This window comes from Triturus cristatus, chromosome 2_2 (genome assembly GCF_964204655.1).
Source record: "Triturus cristatus chromosome 2_2, aTriCri1.1, whole genome shotgun sequence".
Taxonomy (NCBI): Eukaryota; Metazoa; Chordata; class Amphibia; order Caudata; family Salamandridae; genus Triturus; species Triturus cristatus.
The window spans coordinates 19,563,590-19,579,160 of NC_140582.1; the positions used below are offsets into that span (position 1 = coordinate 19,563,590).

Genomic DNA, 15,571 nt, shown 5'->3' on the forward strand with positions numbered 1-15,571 from the left:
TCAGCAGGTCTTAGGTCTGCCGTAGGTGGATGGGGAGGGTGTTCCAGGTCTTGACGGCGATGTGGGAGAAAGATCTGCCGCCGGAGGTCACTCTTCGGATGCGGGGAACAGTGGCTAGGGCGAGGCCTGCGTAGCGGAGCTGGCGGGTGGGAGTGTAGAAGCTGAGTCGTCTGTTGAGGTACGCTGGTCCGGTGTTGTGGAGTGCCTTGTGTGAGTGAGGAGCTTGAAGGCTATCCTCTTGTTGACGGGGAGCCAGTGCAGGTCTCTAAGGTGGGGTGTGATGAGGCTGCAGCGAGGGATGTCGAGGATCAGGCGTGCAGAGGCGTTCTGGATGCGTTGCAGCCGTCTCAGGAGTTTGGCCAAGGCTCCTGCATAGAGGGCGTTTCCGTAGTCCAACCTGCTGCTCACGAGGGCCTAGGTGACAGTTCTTCTCGTTTTGGTGGGGATACACTTGTAGATCCTGTGGAGGATGCGGAGGGTGTTGAAGCAGGAAGAAGAGAAGGCGTTGACCTGCTTAGTCATGGAGAGCGTGGAGTTGAGGATGACCCCTAGGTTGATTGCGTGGTCGGTGAGTGTTGGAGCTGTTCCCAGTGTGGTCGGCCACCAGGAGTCGTCCCAGGCCGAAGGGGTGGATCCGAGGATGAGGACCTCCGTCTTGTCTGAGTTCAGTAGCAGGTCAGTTTATTGTTGATGGTATTCTCGATGACCTTCGCCGGGAACAGGAGCAGGGAGATGGGCCAGAAGTTCTTGAGGTCCTAGGGGTCCGCCTTGGGTTTCTTGAGTAAGGCGTTGATCTCTGTGTGCTTCCAGCTCTCCGGGAAGGTTGATGTTGATGACTTTCCAGAGATAGGGTGCGATGGCTGTGCTGGCTTTGTTGAAGATGTGGTGTGGGCGTGGGTCTGACGGCGATCCTGAGTGGATGGTGTTCATGATCTTGATGGTGTTGTCGTCGATGATCTTGGTCCAGGAGAGCAGGCTGCTGGTGCGGATGGTGGTAGTGGGAGCGGGTGTCTCAGTGGTTGTCGGGGCGGTCGTTGTGTTGAAGCTGTCGTGGATGTCTGCGATCTTGTGATGGAAGAAGGTGGCCAGCGAGTCTCACACGTCTTGCGAGGTTGGGATGTCGTTGGGGTTGGAGTTGGGGTTGGAGAGTTCATTCACAATGTTGAAGAGCTCTTTGCTGTTGTGCACGTTGTTGTCTAGGCGGTCTTTGAAGGAGGCCCTTTTGGCGGATCCGATGAGGTGATGGTGTCTGCAGGTGGCGTTCTTGTGGGCTGCGTAGCTGTCCGGTGTTCATTCACGGAGCCAGTTCTTCTCCAGTTTTCAGCAGGTTTGCTTGGAGGCCTGGAGGTCTTCAGTGAACCAGCTGGCGTTCTTGCTGGTGTGACTGTTGGAGAGTTTCTTGAACGGGGAGAGGGTGTTGGCGCAGTCGTCGATCCACTGTCTGAGGTTGCGTGCGGTGGTGCCGGGGTAGGTGAGGTCAGCGGGTTGGCTCTGGGCGAGGGTGGTGGTTAGCTGATCTTCGGTGACTTTGCTCCAGCAGCAGCGAGGCATCTGTTGGGTGCGGTGGTGCGTGGTGGGCTTCTTGATGGTGAAGTGGATGTAGCGATGGTCAGTCCAGTGGAGTTCGGTGGTGTGAGTGAAGGCGGCGTGGGGGCTTGCGGAGATGATGGGGTCAAGCGTGTGGCCGGCGGCGTGGGTTAGTGTTGTGACGAGTTGTCTGAGTCCGAGGCTAGCTAGGTTGTCGATCAGGGTGGTGGAGTTGGTGTCGTCGTTGTTCTCGAGGTGAAAGTTCAGGTCCCTGAGGAGGATGTAGTCCGTGGAGGCGAGGGCGTATGCGCTGACGAAGTCGGCGATGGAGTCGCTGAACTGTGGTCGGGGTCCGGGGGGTCTGTAAACGAGGGTTCCTCTGAGGGTGGTGGTGGGGTCGGAGTGGATCTGGAAGTGCAGGTGTTCGGCGGTGCTGAGGGTGTCGTCGGTGTTGGTCGAGACTCAGAGTGTTCCTGTGGACGAAGGCGATTCCTCCTCCTGTTCCGTTGGTGCGCTCCCTGCGGGTGATCTTGTAGCCTTCCGGGACGGCTATGGCGATGTCGGGTGCTGAGGCAGGGGTTCAGCCAGGTCTGTCAGGTAGGCGACGTCTGGGGATGTTGAGTCGAGTAGGTCCCAGAGTTCAACGGCGTGTTTGCGTGCGGAGTGGGTGTTGAGGAGGATGCATCTGAGGTAGATGGGTTCTTTCCTGGTCGGCAGCTTGGCGGGGCGGATGCTGGTGAAGCTGTAGTTCCGGCAGGTGAAAGGTCCGTGGGTGCCTTTCGGTGCGGCCAGGAAGCAAGTGTGTGATCGTCCGGTGTTGAGTGCGTGGAGGGTGCTGGCATCGTAGCGGTGTTGGGCGTCGTGGCGTCCGCGGGGGCCAGGGGGTCTTGCACTAGCCGCGGTCCAGGCGCGGACGGGCGCAGACGGGCTTGCGTTAGGTGCGCCTTTGGCGCACCAGCGGCGCGGCCTCCATATGAGGGGAGGTGGGAGGGAGGAGCAGCTGGGAGGCGGGAGCGGGGTGGCAAATGGGAGAGCAGGGGGGCGGGGCCACAGGGACGCAGCAGCGGGAAAGACGCAGGTGAGGGACTGCGGAGGGAGCTAAGGAAAAACCGGGCACAAGAGATCCGGAAGGAAAACAAAATTAGGCAACAGGGCACAATAAATGCAGAAGGAAAACAAAATTAGGCAACAGGGCACAAGAAATGAGGAAGGAAAACAAAATTAGGCAACAGGGCACAAGAAATGCGGAAGGTAAACAAGATTAGGCAACAGGGCACAAGAAAGTAAACAAGGCAAAGTCTGGCAAAGCAATGCAGCGCAGCGTGGGAAGCGGCCTGCCTACGAGCAGGGTCAGAGGTCGCTCCTTTCACCGCTGCGCGGCCTCCATATGAGGGGAGGTGGGAGGGAGGTGCAGCTGGGATGCGGGAGCGGGGTGGCGAATGGGAGAGCAGGGGGGCGGGGCCGCAGGGACGGGAAAGAAGCGGGTGAGGTACGGTGGGGGGAGCGAAGGGAAAACCAGGCAAAAGAGATGCGGAAGGAAAACAAAATTAGGCAACAGGGCACAAGAGAAGCAGAAGGAAAACAAAATTAGGCAACAGGGCACAAGAAATGCAGAAGGAAAACAAAATTAGGCAACAGGAGAATTACTTATATGCTAACCTTTTAATCCTAGTGTCTGCAGCTGGAACAGTCTTCCCAGTTCATAAGGCAAAACCCGTAACAGATTGTTATTTAAAAGTAATTCCCTGCAGAAAAAAACAGAGACCAGATTAGAATTTTAAAAGTAATTCCCCGGAGAACATTAAAAGAAAAGCATAGAAAGGTGATATATACCTAACTCAGGAAGACATGGATAGAGATTGTGAAACTAACATGTTAAGAAAGTAGAATTATGAGAGAAATCACAATGCTATGATAGGATATCAAATGTCAGATCTGGCAAAGACCATCAAAAACACACTGACAAACATAAGGAAGGCGCCCCTACCCTGCTGGATGCGTATCATTCGGAGATTCTCATTCACTTGGATTTGTCTATGGGATTTCATACAGCAAAACAATGAGAATGAGCTGAATACTGGATCAATTAACTAGCATCCTGTTAACATTAAGTAGTCTCTCAGAAAAAAAGAGTATGCGTAATCTTTTCAATATGACCATGACAATTTACACATAATGCTTTGACCCTGATGGTTTGTTGATACTCTTGTGACTTTCTCCCGACCGAGTGTGACAATAGATACAACCTCCCGCCAGGATCCATGTTGAAGGAATGATCGCAACCATAGCAGATGGAACATATTTTTCCATTTAAAGAGGTGACGAGTAAAAACCACACCATAAGCGCCCCTATGAGCACTGTGTTTTTGCCACGACTCATGGTTCTTTGCCCGACTATGAGAAATTGTTTTATGAATGTTTGATTCAATAACATAAAACTATGCTCGCAGTCACCAAGAATGCCGGGTGACATGCAAGAGCACTGATCTTGTTGATCGTGATCACGCCTAATGAATAAGAGTTGACTGCAGTACAGTAATACAGGCACACAGCTTTTTCTTTCACACTCAATTCTGTGATCGTGAAGGCAAAGGTTGCATGCACGTAGAAACTCAGCACAATTGCATGGTAGCAAGACAGACCTCCAGCCAGTGACACAAGGACTATGATGCACTGGAAACACACACTGCGCCAAACTCTGCATCCACCCTAACTGTTGTTTTAACTATGATGTATGTCTCTTCTTGATTTTTTTCCAGATATACTTATTCAGGTGCAAATCGTAAGTTACGAATCCACCCCACTTACACACACCTTAGGGTGTGCGCGTTAACTTCACTTGTTTAGGGTCGCCGCAGGCCCCAACAGCACTGATCCTGAAGAAAGCTGCCTTACATAGATTTGATTGGATGAAACATAGACCATTTCTGGATGTCTGAGATCATTTTTTCTCTTTCTCATTCACCTTTGTTTTTAGTCCTACACCAGGAACTCACTTTTAAAATTCATCCTTATCAGGGAGAGTAACCTGGAGGTAGTTTAAAGGTTCCTACTCACTAAATTCACTTGTTCACTAAGAAACATCCCTTTCCGCTGTAATCAGGCACCGCAGCACACCTAGGAGGCACGCAGACGCCTAGGTGGAAACCAGATGATGAAGCATGCCACCAGCTAGGTTGGTGAGTGAGGGTTGTTTAAAAAGCCTAAATGTTTTTTGTTTCTGAAAGACTACTTAATGTTAGCAGGAAGCTAGTTAAATGAAATGGTATTCAGCTCGTTCTCATTGTTTGGTACAAGTATTTAGGGGAGAAGAACGAGCATTTGTGTTCCTCCCTCTCTTTTTTGTTTAGTGTATTAAGGCAGTACACAGCTGTGAGAGTTTATTAGTACACACCCTGTTGTGCCTTGGCGAGGCGGACGGAGGCGGCTGGACGGTACGTCTGGGACGGGCGTTGGCGTCGAATGCCCTCCGCACAGCAACTGGCCATGGGCCGTCTACGGAACAAGTTGCTCGTGGGTCGGCCACAGGCGGAGAAGCTGGGCACCACACCTGGGCGTCCGGATGGCCATATGACGCTTCTGGCGACGGCACTCGAGGCGAAAATGGACACAGTCTTGGCGGCGGTGGAGCGATTGGGTCCTGCGATGGAGCAGACAAGGACCTCGTTGGAGTCCCGAATAGATAAAGTCACGGTGGACTTCACCCTCCTCCACGCAGACCACCGTAAGTTAGCGGATTCTGTCACCCAGCAGCGTCAAGCGCTCCAGGAGGTCCACCCCGTGGTGCGCCACCACACTGCGGCCCTACAGGATCTGATTGACCGTGTCCACACCTTGGAAGACGGTGCTGAGGACGCGGAAGGGCGCTCTCGCCGCAACAATGTGCGAGTGGTAGGACTGCCGGAAGGTGCGGAGGGACGGAACCCAGAGCAGTTTGTAGAAGGGTGGATCCGCGACATCCTTCCCCCGGGGGTGCTCTCGCAACAGTTCGTGGTGGAGCATGCACACCGGGTCCCGGAGCGGAAGCCTCCGCCCGGGGCGCGACCACGTCCCTTTCTCTTCAGACTCCTTAACTTCTGAGACCGGGATGTGGTGCTTCGTGAGGCCAGGAAACTGGATGCCATTACGGTGGACGGAGGTAGGATGATGCTGTTCCCGGATTACACCGCTACAGTCCAAAAACGGAGAAGTAACTACCTGGCGGTGAAGCACCAGTTGCGGGACCTGGGGATCCCATACTCCCTGCTGTTCCCGTCTCGCCTCAGAGTGATTTCGAAAGACGGGACCCGGTTCTTTGATGACCCATCTGACGTCTGGGACTGGCTGGAGGAGGCAGGTCTGAGTGGGAGCCGGAGACCTATGGAACCGGGAGCTAGTGGGCGCAAGGAGAGGCAGCCGAGACGGCGACGACGGAAAGAGGCCCGCGGGCGGTGGGCCCGGGCCCCGCCGCGGCGCCTAGCCCGGAAAGGATGCGGCAAGAACGGCAGGAAGCCCTGGAAGCGGTGGCAACTCTGGGGTGCACAAGCAGCCTGGGTACAACAGCTGTTCATGAACATAGTGAGCCTGGAACTAGTAGGTCGTCTTCCCAGTCTACTGTACTTTCAGATGACCAGGCCCTCCCGCTGGTGACGCCCCAAACTGCTGACCACATTGTGTGAGCCCAGGGTGTTGGGGCAGTGGCAACTGTTGGAGCGAGGGCCGTACTAACTGGGGCAAGATGTGGCGGAGATAGCTGGGGAGGTCTCGCCCTCTCCTCCTGCAAGATGAGGTGCAGTGTTGGACGTGGGCATATACATGTCTGCTGGGTCCTACTAGGGGGATGGGAAGGAGGGGGGAGCTCCTGCTCGGGGGGGACTGAATGCGGTGGGTGGGTTGGCGGAAGGCGATGTCGGGAGGTGCGATGGGGCCACCCGCACATACTTCGCACCATTTGTGATAGGACAGGTTGCCTTAGTTACAGTCACATAGCGCACCCGTTAGGCATCCATTGGCCTAGTTTTGCTCAGGAAGCGATTAGCTTGAAGTTTGGACGAATGTCTTCTTTGGGGTTTGCCCTGGTAGTTTCATTGTTATTGTTCCTCATTACACGCACTCAGCAGTTCCTAAGTGTTCTTTTGTTCGGGGGGTTTCTGCCACAGCACACTGACATGACACATAGACCCTACATCTGCCCCTTCGTCCGATTTGCTCCCGCCCCAGTGACTGCTGGGGATCTCAACCGCTCTAGATGGCTGCCACCGACGTAATCACATGGAATAAACGGGGGATGCACACCCCTGCACGCCGATATTCAATTGTCGCTTACTTGCAACGGCATAAAGCAGCCATTGCCCTTCTTCAAGAGACCCACATGACGCAGCCTGAGCTTGACCGGCTACGCGCTCGCTGGAGGGGCCAGTTATTTGGAACCACATACTCTGCGCATGCTCGTGGTACATTGATCTGGGTGAGGGCGGGCATTCCGTTTACCTGCAAGGAGGTGGTAGTTGACACAGCTGGGCGATATACACTGGTTTGTGGGAAACTAAACGGCCAACATAGGTTACTAGGCTTAGTCTACGCCCCGAATGTCGACCAGCCGTCGTTTCTGGCCCACCTGTCCACAGTGCTGGCGCCATATGCGGGTTTTCCCTGGTTATTGGGTGGGTACTTTAATTCTGTCCTTGATGCACGATTGGATAGGTCGTTTCTGCCCCTCCGCAACACGCAGGCGGTCTCTAATGCGCGGACCCTCACCGACTGGCTGTCGCGTTAGGCGTTATACGATATGTGGCGCACTTTACACCCTGACGATCGCGTCTACTCGTATTACTCAGTGGTGCATGATTTGCACGTTCGTATAGACCGAAGGTGGGCTCCCATTCTTTGATCCCCCCTGGTGGGCCAGGCGGAGTATCTGGGTCGGACCCACTCAGATCACAACCCTCTTAAGTTGCGTCTTACGTGGGACTCCGGGCGGCCTCCTGTCCTTACGTGGCGGCTCCAACCGGCGGCTTTGGAGGATGCTGAATTTCGCGCCTCCCTAGGCTCAGCGATTGAGCAATTCTTTGACCTGAATGAGGAAACAGCGAGTAATGAATTAGTAGAGTGGGATGCTCACAAATCCACCATCCGAGGACACTGTCTGGGAGCGACGTGGAACATCCGACGGAAGCTCGCGCTGTCGCTTGCGGGCCTGGAGACACGCCTTCTCCCTTGTGAGCTTCATGGTGAGGGTGGGGGTCGTGACTCGGCACGACTGGTGCGGCTTCGGGCACGTCACGCTGAGTTGCTGGAGCGTTTGCGTTGCCACAATTACGCTGCCCACTCGCGTCCACGCTACATCTGACAGGGCGGGGCGGTTACTGGCCTGGTTACTCAGACAGGAGTCTGCTCACGCGCCGATAGACGCGCTCGGTAGGCCCGATGGGTCGCTCGTGCACACGCAGTGGGAAATACATCCGGTAATGACGGAACACTACGCGGCCCTATACCGTTCGACGGGGCGTCGGCAGGCACAGGACCTGGACAGGTTTCTGGAGGATGCCGGCCTGCCTACGGTCCCTGAGGAGCACCAGGAAACGCTTGAGGGCCCCCTCACGGATGAGGAGATCGGGGATGCAGTGTCCTCCCTGGCTTCTGGGAGGGCGCCGGGGCCTGACGGGCTCCCCGCAGAATACTATAAGGCTTATCGAGAGTCACTTGTGCCTAGGTTGCACGCTCTTTACATTGTGGCCCTTAAAGAGTGCACCTTGCCCGCCTCTATGCGAGAGGCTCACTTGGTGTCCTTGCTTAAGCCTGGACGGGACCCCACCAATCTAGGTTCATACCGGCCGCTTGCTCTGCTTAATGCGGATTACAAAATTTGGGCTAAGGTGCTAACAGAGCGGCTGGCCCCCACGGTGTCGGTGCTAGTGCATGGGGACCAAAATGGCTTTGTGCCCAAGCGTTGTACCTCTCTCAATCTGCGGCGGTTTTTTCGGGTGGCACACGACAGTGCGCAGCAATGGCCTAGGGCGGGCTGTCTGGTCCTAGACCTGGAGAAAGACTTTGACTGCCTGGAGTGGGGATATCTGGTAGCGGCACTGTCGCACTACGGGCTGGGCCTCGGGTTTGTTCAAATGGCGGCCCTATTGTACAAGGATCCCACAGTGAGGGTGAGAACAGGGCCATATATAGCTGACGCCATCCGGATATGTCGTGGCACCAGGCAGGGGTGCCCGCTCTCACCCCTCCTGTTTGCACTGGCAATAGAGCCGCTTGCCGCCACGCTCCGCAGGGAGCTGGCCGATGGAATTCCGCTGGGGGACGCGACACACCAGGTATCGCTCTATGCAGACGACCTACTGGTCTTTGTCAGGGATGTGACGCACATTCCGGCCGTACTGGAGCGAATTCTACTCTACTTCGCCGCTCTCTCGGGCCTCAGGGTGAACGCTGCTAAATCATGCTACCACCTCGGAGGTGTGCAGGTTAAATGGCAGCCGGACACCTTCCGTTATCTGGGTATCCAGATATATAGGCGGCCGGCGGATCTTGTGAAGGGCAACTAGGGCAGAGCAGTAACAGCGGTCAAAGGCCCAGATGCGGTTCTGGGGCACCCTCCCCTTGGCAGTCACGGGGCGAATCACTCTAGTCAAAATGGTGATTCTACCCCGGCTTCTGTACTACTTCGCCAATTTGCCCATCTATATCCCGGCCTCCTTCTTTACAGCCCTCACAGGGACTCTCCGGGACTTCATATGGGGTAATGCCCGTCATAGAGTTGCGTTGCCTAAGCTATACCTCCCAACTGACCAGGGAGGCCTTGCGATGCCGTGTTTTGAGCATTATTACCTGGCCGCGCAGCTGCAATGGATAGCCCGATGGCTGGCGGATAGAGGGCGGGACGATACGGCGACCACTGCGGCTCCCCTCCCTCTGGCTGATCTCCTCAACCTATTTCATCCGGCTGCGAAAGCAGTTCGGCCTGTGCCCCTCCTTATGGTGGTGACCTACAAGTGCTACCGTCGCGCTCTCTACCTTACCTGGGCTCGCACCCCTTACGCACCGGCTACACCGCTTGAGGGCTCCCCCAGCGGGCTGAGTGCGCTTAGTGCCCTGGAACTGGCGGACTGGACCGCGGCAGATATACAAACGATGGGGGACCTTTATCGAGATGGTGCCCTTCTCCCGTTCGCCTCCCTGGCGGAGGAGACGGGGCTTCCGTCTGGCCACTTCCTTCGTCACCGGTCCCTAGTGGAGACGCTCACGAGTCGGTGGGGAGACGTTCACGAGGAGCCGTAACAACACCTCACGGTGCAATACCTCCATGTGATGGGGCGAGGGAGGCATCTGATCAGATGGTTCGCGGCCTCCCTGCGTGCTCATGCAGCGATCAGTCTGACTCCACTGCGTTGTAAGTGGGAGGCGGATCTGGCCCGTCCTATGGCTGATAAAGAGTGGGGCAGAGTGTTGCAGGGCCCAACAACGGTTCCCCGGAAAATGCGCTTCCGCCAAATACAATTTTTTATTCTCCATAGAGCGTACCTTACGCCCGAGTCCATCAACAGATATTTCCACCGTGCGGACGCGGCTTGCCCTCACTGTGCAGAATTGGATGCCGGATTGGTTCACATGCTATGGAGCTGTCCCGCACTGAGCTCGTACTGGCGGGTGGTACACGGGGCGCTTTGCGCATGCACGGAACATACCATGCCGTTCGAATGGCGTACCTTTTTGCTGCACCTTTTCCGCAGGACTCCCTCCACTAAGACCGCCTCTAGGTTTATCGACCTGGGGATGGTGGTGGCGAAGCGACTGCTTACTAAGTGATGGAAAGCAGCCGACCCGCCTCATGCGCGCGCATGGCGGAGGTCGTTCCTAGTGTGGGCCAAGGCGGAGGGTACGGCACTTTCAAGGGAGGAGACACTGGGCCTCAGGAAGTGTAACGCCCTGAACGTCTCAGGATCGTTTAACAGACACGACAATGAGGACGCAACCACTAGTGAAGGGTTAGTTGTTTTAATGAAGGCAAATATAATACAAAGAATAAACAAAAGTTATAGTCACTGGAATCCTCCAGGCTAAGTACGTTACCAGCCCACAGCACGGATGGTCCTAACCGTCCTCTGCATATACGCCGGTCCCGGCGTATGCCAACAGAGGGCAGAAATGAAATGGCCGACAATGCCAATCGGTAGGCTGTGAGGGGCACGAAGAGTGTTGGGGAGAATCGAGGAGTCAGGGAAACACCCAGCCGGGGTCTCTACCTGAAGGGAGCAGCCGCTCAACCTCTTCCTCAGACTGCACCGGGACGCGGAGTCACCTCCTGGTGATGCGTCACCGATACCCCAATCACAAGCAAGAAGACTGAACCGAGAGCAGCCGCTCGATCGATCCTGTGGACTTCCGAGTCTGTAACGCGGCAAACACCTCCTGGTGTGCGTTACAGCTGGCAGTCCCTGTGTCTCTGGTCGGGCTGGGAGTTACGACTCCAACCAGCAAAAGCGCCACTGCGCTTGGACTCAGCCGAGTCAAAAAGCGAAGCTCAATGGTTGACCGGTAGAGCTTCCGGGTCCTTCACAGGTGACGATGGGGCAAGACACGGCCCAGGGAGTAACGACTCGACCTACCTCCGTTCTTGCCTTACTGGAGCACCACTCCGGAACACTGCTCTTCACGAAGCAGGTACGTCGGTGTGAACACAATATCCGACAGCGTTGTACCTCCCGGTTCCTCCCTTTATAGGGCGTGTTTTCCTTGAGTTATGTAACAGCTCTCCTGTTTACATAAGGGCGTGTTTCCTTGAGTTATGTAACAGCTCTCCTGTTTACATAAGGGCGTGTTTCCCTTGAGTTATGTAACAGCTCTCCTGTTTACATAAGGGCGTGTTTCCCTTGAGTTATGTAACAGCTCTCCTGTTTACATAAGGGCGTGTTTTCCTTGAGTTATGTAACAGCTCTCCTGTTTACATAAGGGCGTGTTTCCCTTGTATGACAGGAATTCTTGACAGGAAGACGCCCATAGCACATCAGTGGGAGGCACTTTTGCAAGCCATGGTGAGACTAGACGGGGAGAGTACAGGGCTCGGTCACGGGAGCGGGATGAGCGCTCCCCCAGAGGGGCTGGAAAGTGAGCGGCCCGGGGATGAGGCAGACAGAATGGTGGCAAGGGAATAGCCACATGGGTGGGGGCACACAACAAATATGACATTGCTGACTGAATGGTCATACAAGGGGCGGCGAGACAGGGGGGGGGGGGATGGGATTGGGGACTGAGTTACATGACGATGGAACATATGTCAGATGTTGCTGGGGCTGTTGTTGTTTTGCTTGGGTATTTGATGTTCTACCCCATTATGTCTTGATTCATTCACTGTTTATGGACAGGCATCTGGGAAAGGCAGCCGGAATGTAGCCAGGGCCCTATGGGAGGAAGGTTTCTCTGCGGCAGGAGTTGGACAGGGACTACTTGGTTCCTTGTAACTGAGATGCCATGACTACTGCTACGAGAGTTGGACATATGCCTGCCTTTCGATACTTCATGTATCTCTGCTTGGGTTAATGTAATTGACATCGCTATTGCTTTCAGTTGTCCTGGCTTTAATGTGTGCTGTAAACCTTGATAAATGCCAATAAACAGATTATATAATAATGGTGATGCCGGCTACAGAGGCTGTGTCGTATTCGCAGTATTCCTCAGCTCTAAAGGGGTAACATTTTTAGGGGTTCGTCATCACAGACCAACCGTGCTAGGCGCCCGAAAGTAGTGACATCACCACGCACTGGTACGCTGAGTCACGGTAATGCCAGCACTGCTACTTAGCCACCAGCGGTCGGGACCACAGCATCTCTGGGATACCGTACAGGGCAGCAGTAGGTAACTAAGCAGGCGGAAACTCTTGATGAAGTAAGCGGGCAGGGGGAGGACTTCCGCATATGCGTACTCTTAAATACGGCAACAACGATTTACACATAATGCTTTGATCTTGATGGTTTTAAGATACTCATATGACTTTCTCCTGACAGAGTGAAAATAGGCACCGCCTCACGCCAGGATCCAAGTTCCATGAATGATCGCAACCAAAGTAAGCGGATCACATTTTTTCGATTAAAGGGGCGACCAGTCAAAACCACACCATATAGGCCCCTATGAGTACTGTGTTTTTGCCACCATTACTCATGGCTCTTTGCCGGACTATGAAACTTTGTTGTAAGAATGTGTAATTCAATAACATAAAACGAATAGTTTCTTACCTGTCGGTGTAGTTTTGCAGCTTGAAGATCTTTCTGGATTCACTATGCTGCGCATTATTCCGCGATCTGGTGGTTGGGTCCGGATTCGTAGTCTTTCTTCTTCTTTTTTTTTTTTTGTAGCCCAGGTGGGCGTCGACGTCCCACCATTTGGTGCACCTCTCGTAACGTCGTCGTGCTTTCTGCGGAAGTCCCACCTTTGGGGCGCCACCTTCGGGTTCTTTTTTCCCCTTTTTTTTTTTACCCTAGGCGTTGTCTTAATTTTCCTTTTCCAATTTCTTTTAGTATTTCAATTATTCTGTTCTTCCATGACCTTCCACCTCTTCCTCCATCCTCATCTTCCTGGCGGAGGTGGGTGGGTTCGCTAGTGAATCCAGAAAGATCTTCCAGCTGCAAAACTACACCGACAGGTAAGAAACTATTCGTTTTGCAGTGTGAATCTTTCTGGATTCACTATGCTGTGCATAGACTTTGTAGCGGTTTGTTATCTTTGTGGCGGCTGGGTGGTAGATGAGTGTTGGCTGTTGAATATGTGTTGAAGCACCTTCTGTCCTACTTGTGCTTCCTTGTTCATCTGAACGTCCACGCAATAGTGCTTAGTGAACGTGTGCACTGAAGCCCATGTTGCCGCCAGGCATATGTCTTGAATGGGCGTATTCGCCAGAAAGGCAATAGTTGCTCCCTTCTTCCTTGTGGAGTGGGCTCGTGGCCCCTCCGATAGCGCCTGCCCTGCTTGTTTGTGGTAGAATTGTATTGTCAGTGCAATCCATCGTGCAATGGTGGCTTTTGTCACGGGTCTACCTAGGAAACTAGTTGCAAAAGAGACAAAGAGCTGCTTGGTCTTCCTGTGCTCTTTTGTCCTCTCAATGTAGTGCATCACTGCCCTTCTAGCGTCCAGAGTGTGCAGTGCCCTTTCAGCGCTTGTCGTGGGGTTTTGAAAGAAACTCGGTATCTGAACTGTCTGGTTCATATGGAATGCCGACACCACCTTAGGCATGAAGTGTGGGTCCGTTCTTAGAACCACCCTATCCTTGTGTATCTGAATGTAGGGCTCTTGCAGTGTCAGTGCTTGCAGCTCGCTCACTCTGCGCAGTGAGGTTATTGCTACCAGGAAGGCTGTTTTCATTGTCAGCATTTGCAGCGTGGTCTTGTGGATGGGCTCAAAGGGCGCCTTCATAAGCTCGGTTAGGACCACGTTGAGGTTCCATGCCAGCGGCGGCATCCTCTTTGGAGGCGCAATTCTTTTCGCCCCCTCCAGGAACCTCTTTACTACCTGTGACGTAAAGAGACTTCCTCCTCTCTCCCCTCGTGTGTAAGCTACGATTGCCGCTAGGTGTACCCTTAGGGAGGATGAGCATAGATTACTTTTTAGTAGGTGTGTGAGATATCTAAGCACCGTTGACTCTGTTGTCATTTTATTCAGTAGTTTATTTCTGCTGCACCATAATGTGAACCTTTTCCATTTTTCCCCATAGCATTTTCGTGTTGTAGGTCTCCTTGCCTCCCGCAACACTTGCATAGTGCTTTGAGGTAGGTTCAGGTGCGCAAACTCCAAGTTTTCAGGAGCCATGCCGCCAGGCTGAGGCTCTCTGGTTCTGGGTGCAGGACCTCTCCGTTCTGCATGGAGAGCAGGTCCTTTCTTCTTGTGAATTTGTGAGGAGTGCCTTGTGCCATTTCCACTATTTGAGAGAACCAAGTTTGCCTTGCCCACTGTGGTGCCACTAGGATCAGTGTCATGTTGCTGGTCCTGCACTTGTCGAGCACCCTGTGTAACAGCGGTATCGGTGGAAAAGCGTAGGCAAATGTCTTTGACCAACTTATCCATAGGGCATTCCCTTGCGATTGCTGTTCTGGTTGTTTGGATGCGAAGTTTTGGCATTTTGCATTCAGGCGTGTTGCAAACAGGTCTATTGTCGGTGTTCCCCACCTTTGGAATAGCCTCTGTGTTTCCTGTCCATTGAGCTCCCACTCGTGGGATGCCGATGTCTGTCTGCTGAGCCAGTCTGCCTCCACATTGTCCTTCCCTGGTAGGTGTATGGCCAGCAGGTCTATCTTGAGTGGGATGGCCCATCTCCAAATCTCTTGTGCCAGAGTGGAAAGGGGGAACGATTGTGTCCCTCCCTGCTTGTTGATATAGAACATGGTAGTGGTATTGTCCGTCTGTATCAAAACTTTCTGGTTGTATAGCTGTTTCTGGAAGGCCTTCAGGGCTAGCAGGACAGTCTTCAATTCCAGGTAATTGATGTGTCTGACCGCATCTGCCGGAGTCCACAGACCCCTCACCCTGAGTTTGTTCATGTGTGCTCCCCATCCTATTTGTGATGCGTCCGTGGTAATGGTCACAGTTGGGTTTGGTGGTTTCAAGGTCTTTCCTGTAGTTAAGTTCTCCCTGTTCCACCATGTTATCTCCTCCTGCACTGCGTGCGTAACAACCACTAGATCCTCCCAACTCCCGCTTGCTTGTGACCATTGCTGTTGCAGCCATTCTTGGAATGGTCTCATGTGAAGCCGTACATTGGGGACTAGGTGGATGCATGACGCCATCATCCCCATGATCTTGCTCACTGCTCTCACTGTCAGAACTCGCCCCTTCTGGTAGAGACGCGTCTCGTTCAGCAGGGCTATTGTTCTTCTGTCGCTGGGCATCACCGTTCCGTCTATGCTGTTGATCTTCGACCCCAGGAAGATCTTCACCTGTTCTGGTTCTATCGATGACTTCCCCCAGTGTATCGAGAACCCCAGGTTTGTTAGTGTTCTGGTCACCCGTTCTGCGTGCTCCTCGCACTTTTCGCGAGTGCTTGCTATGACTAGCCAGTCGTCTAGGTAAGGGT

At 53.8% G+C, this 15,571-nt stretch overlaps 1 protein-coding gene across 1 annotated transcript in view; it reads right to left on the bottom strand.

Annotated features, from left to right (window-relative positions):
- The window catches only part of CNOT6L (CCR4-NOT transcription complex subunit 6 like), an 844,987-nt gene that overhangs the window by 669,629 nt on the left and 159,787 nt on the right, over positions 1-15,571 (bottom strand). Inside the window, exon 4 of the mRNA XM_085640943.1 lies at positions 3,187-3,272. Within this exon, the coding sequence (XP_085497069.1) occupies positions 3,187-3,272 (86 nt within the window). The remainder of the gene's footprint in view (positions 1-3,186; positions 3,273-15,571) is intronic.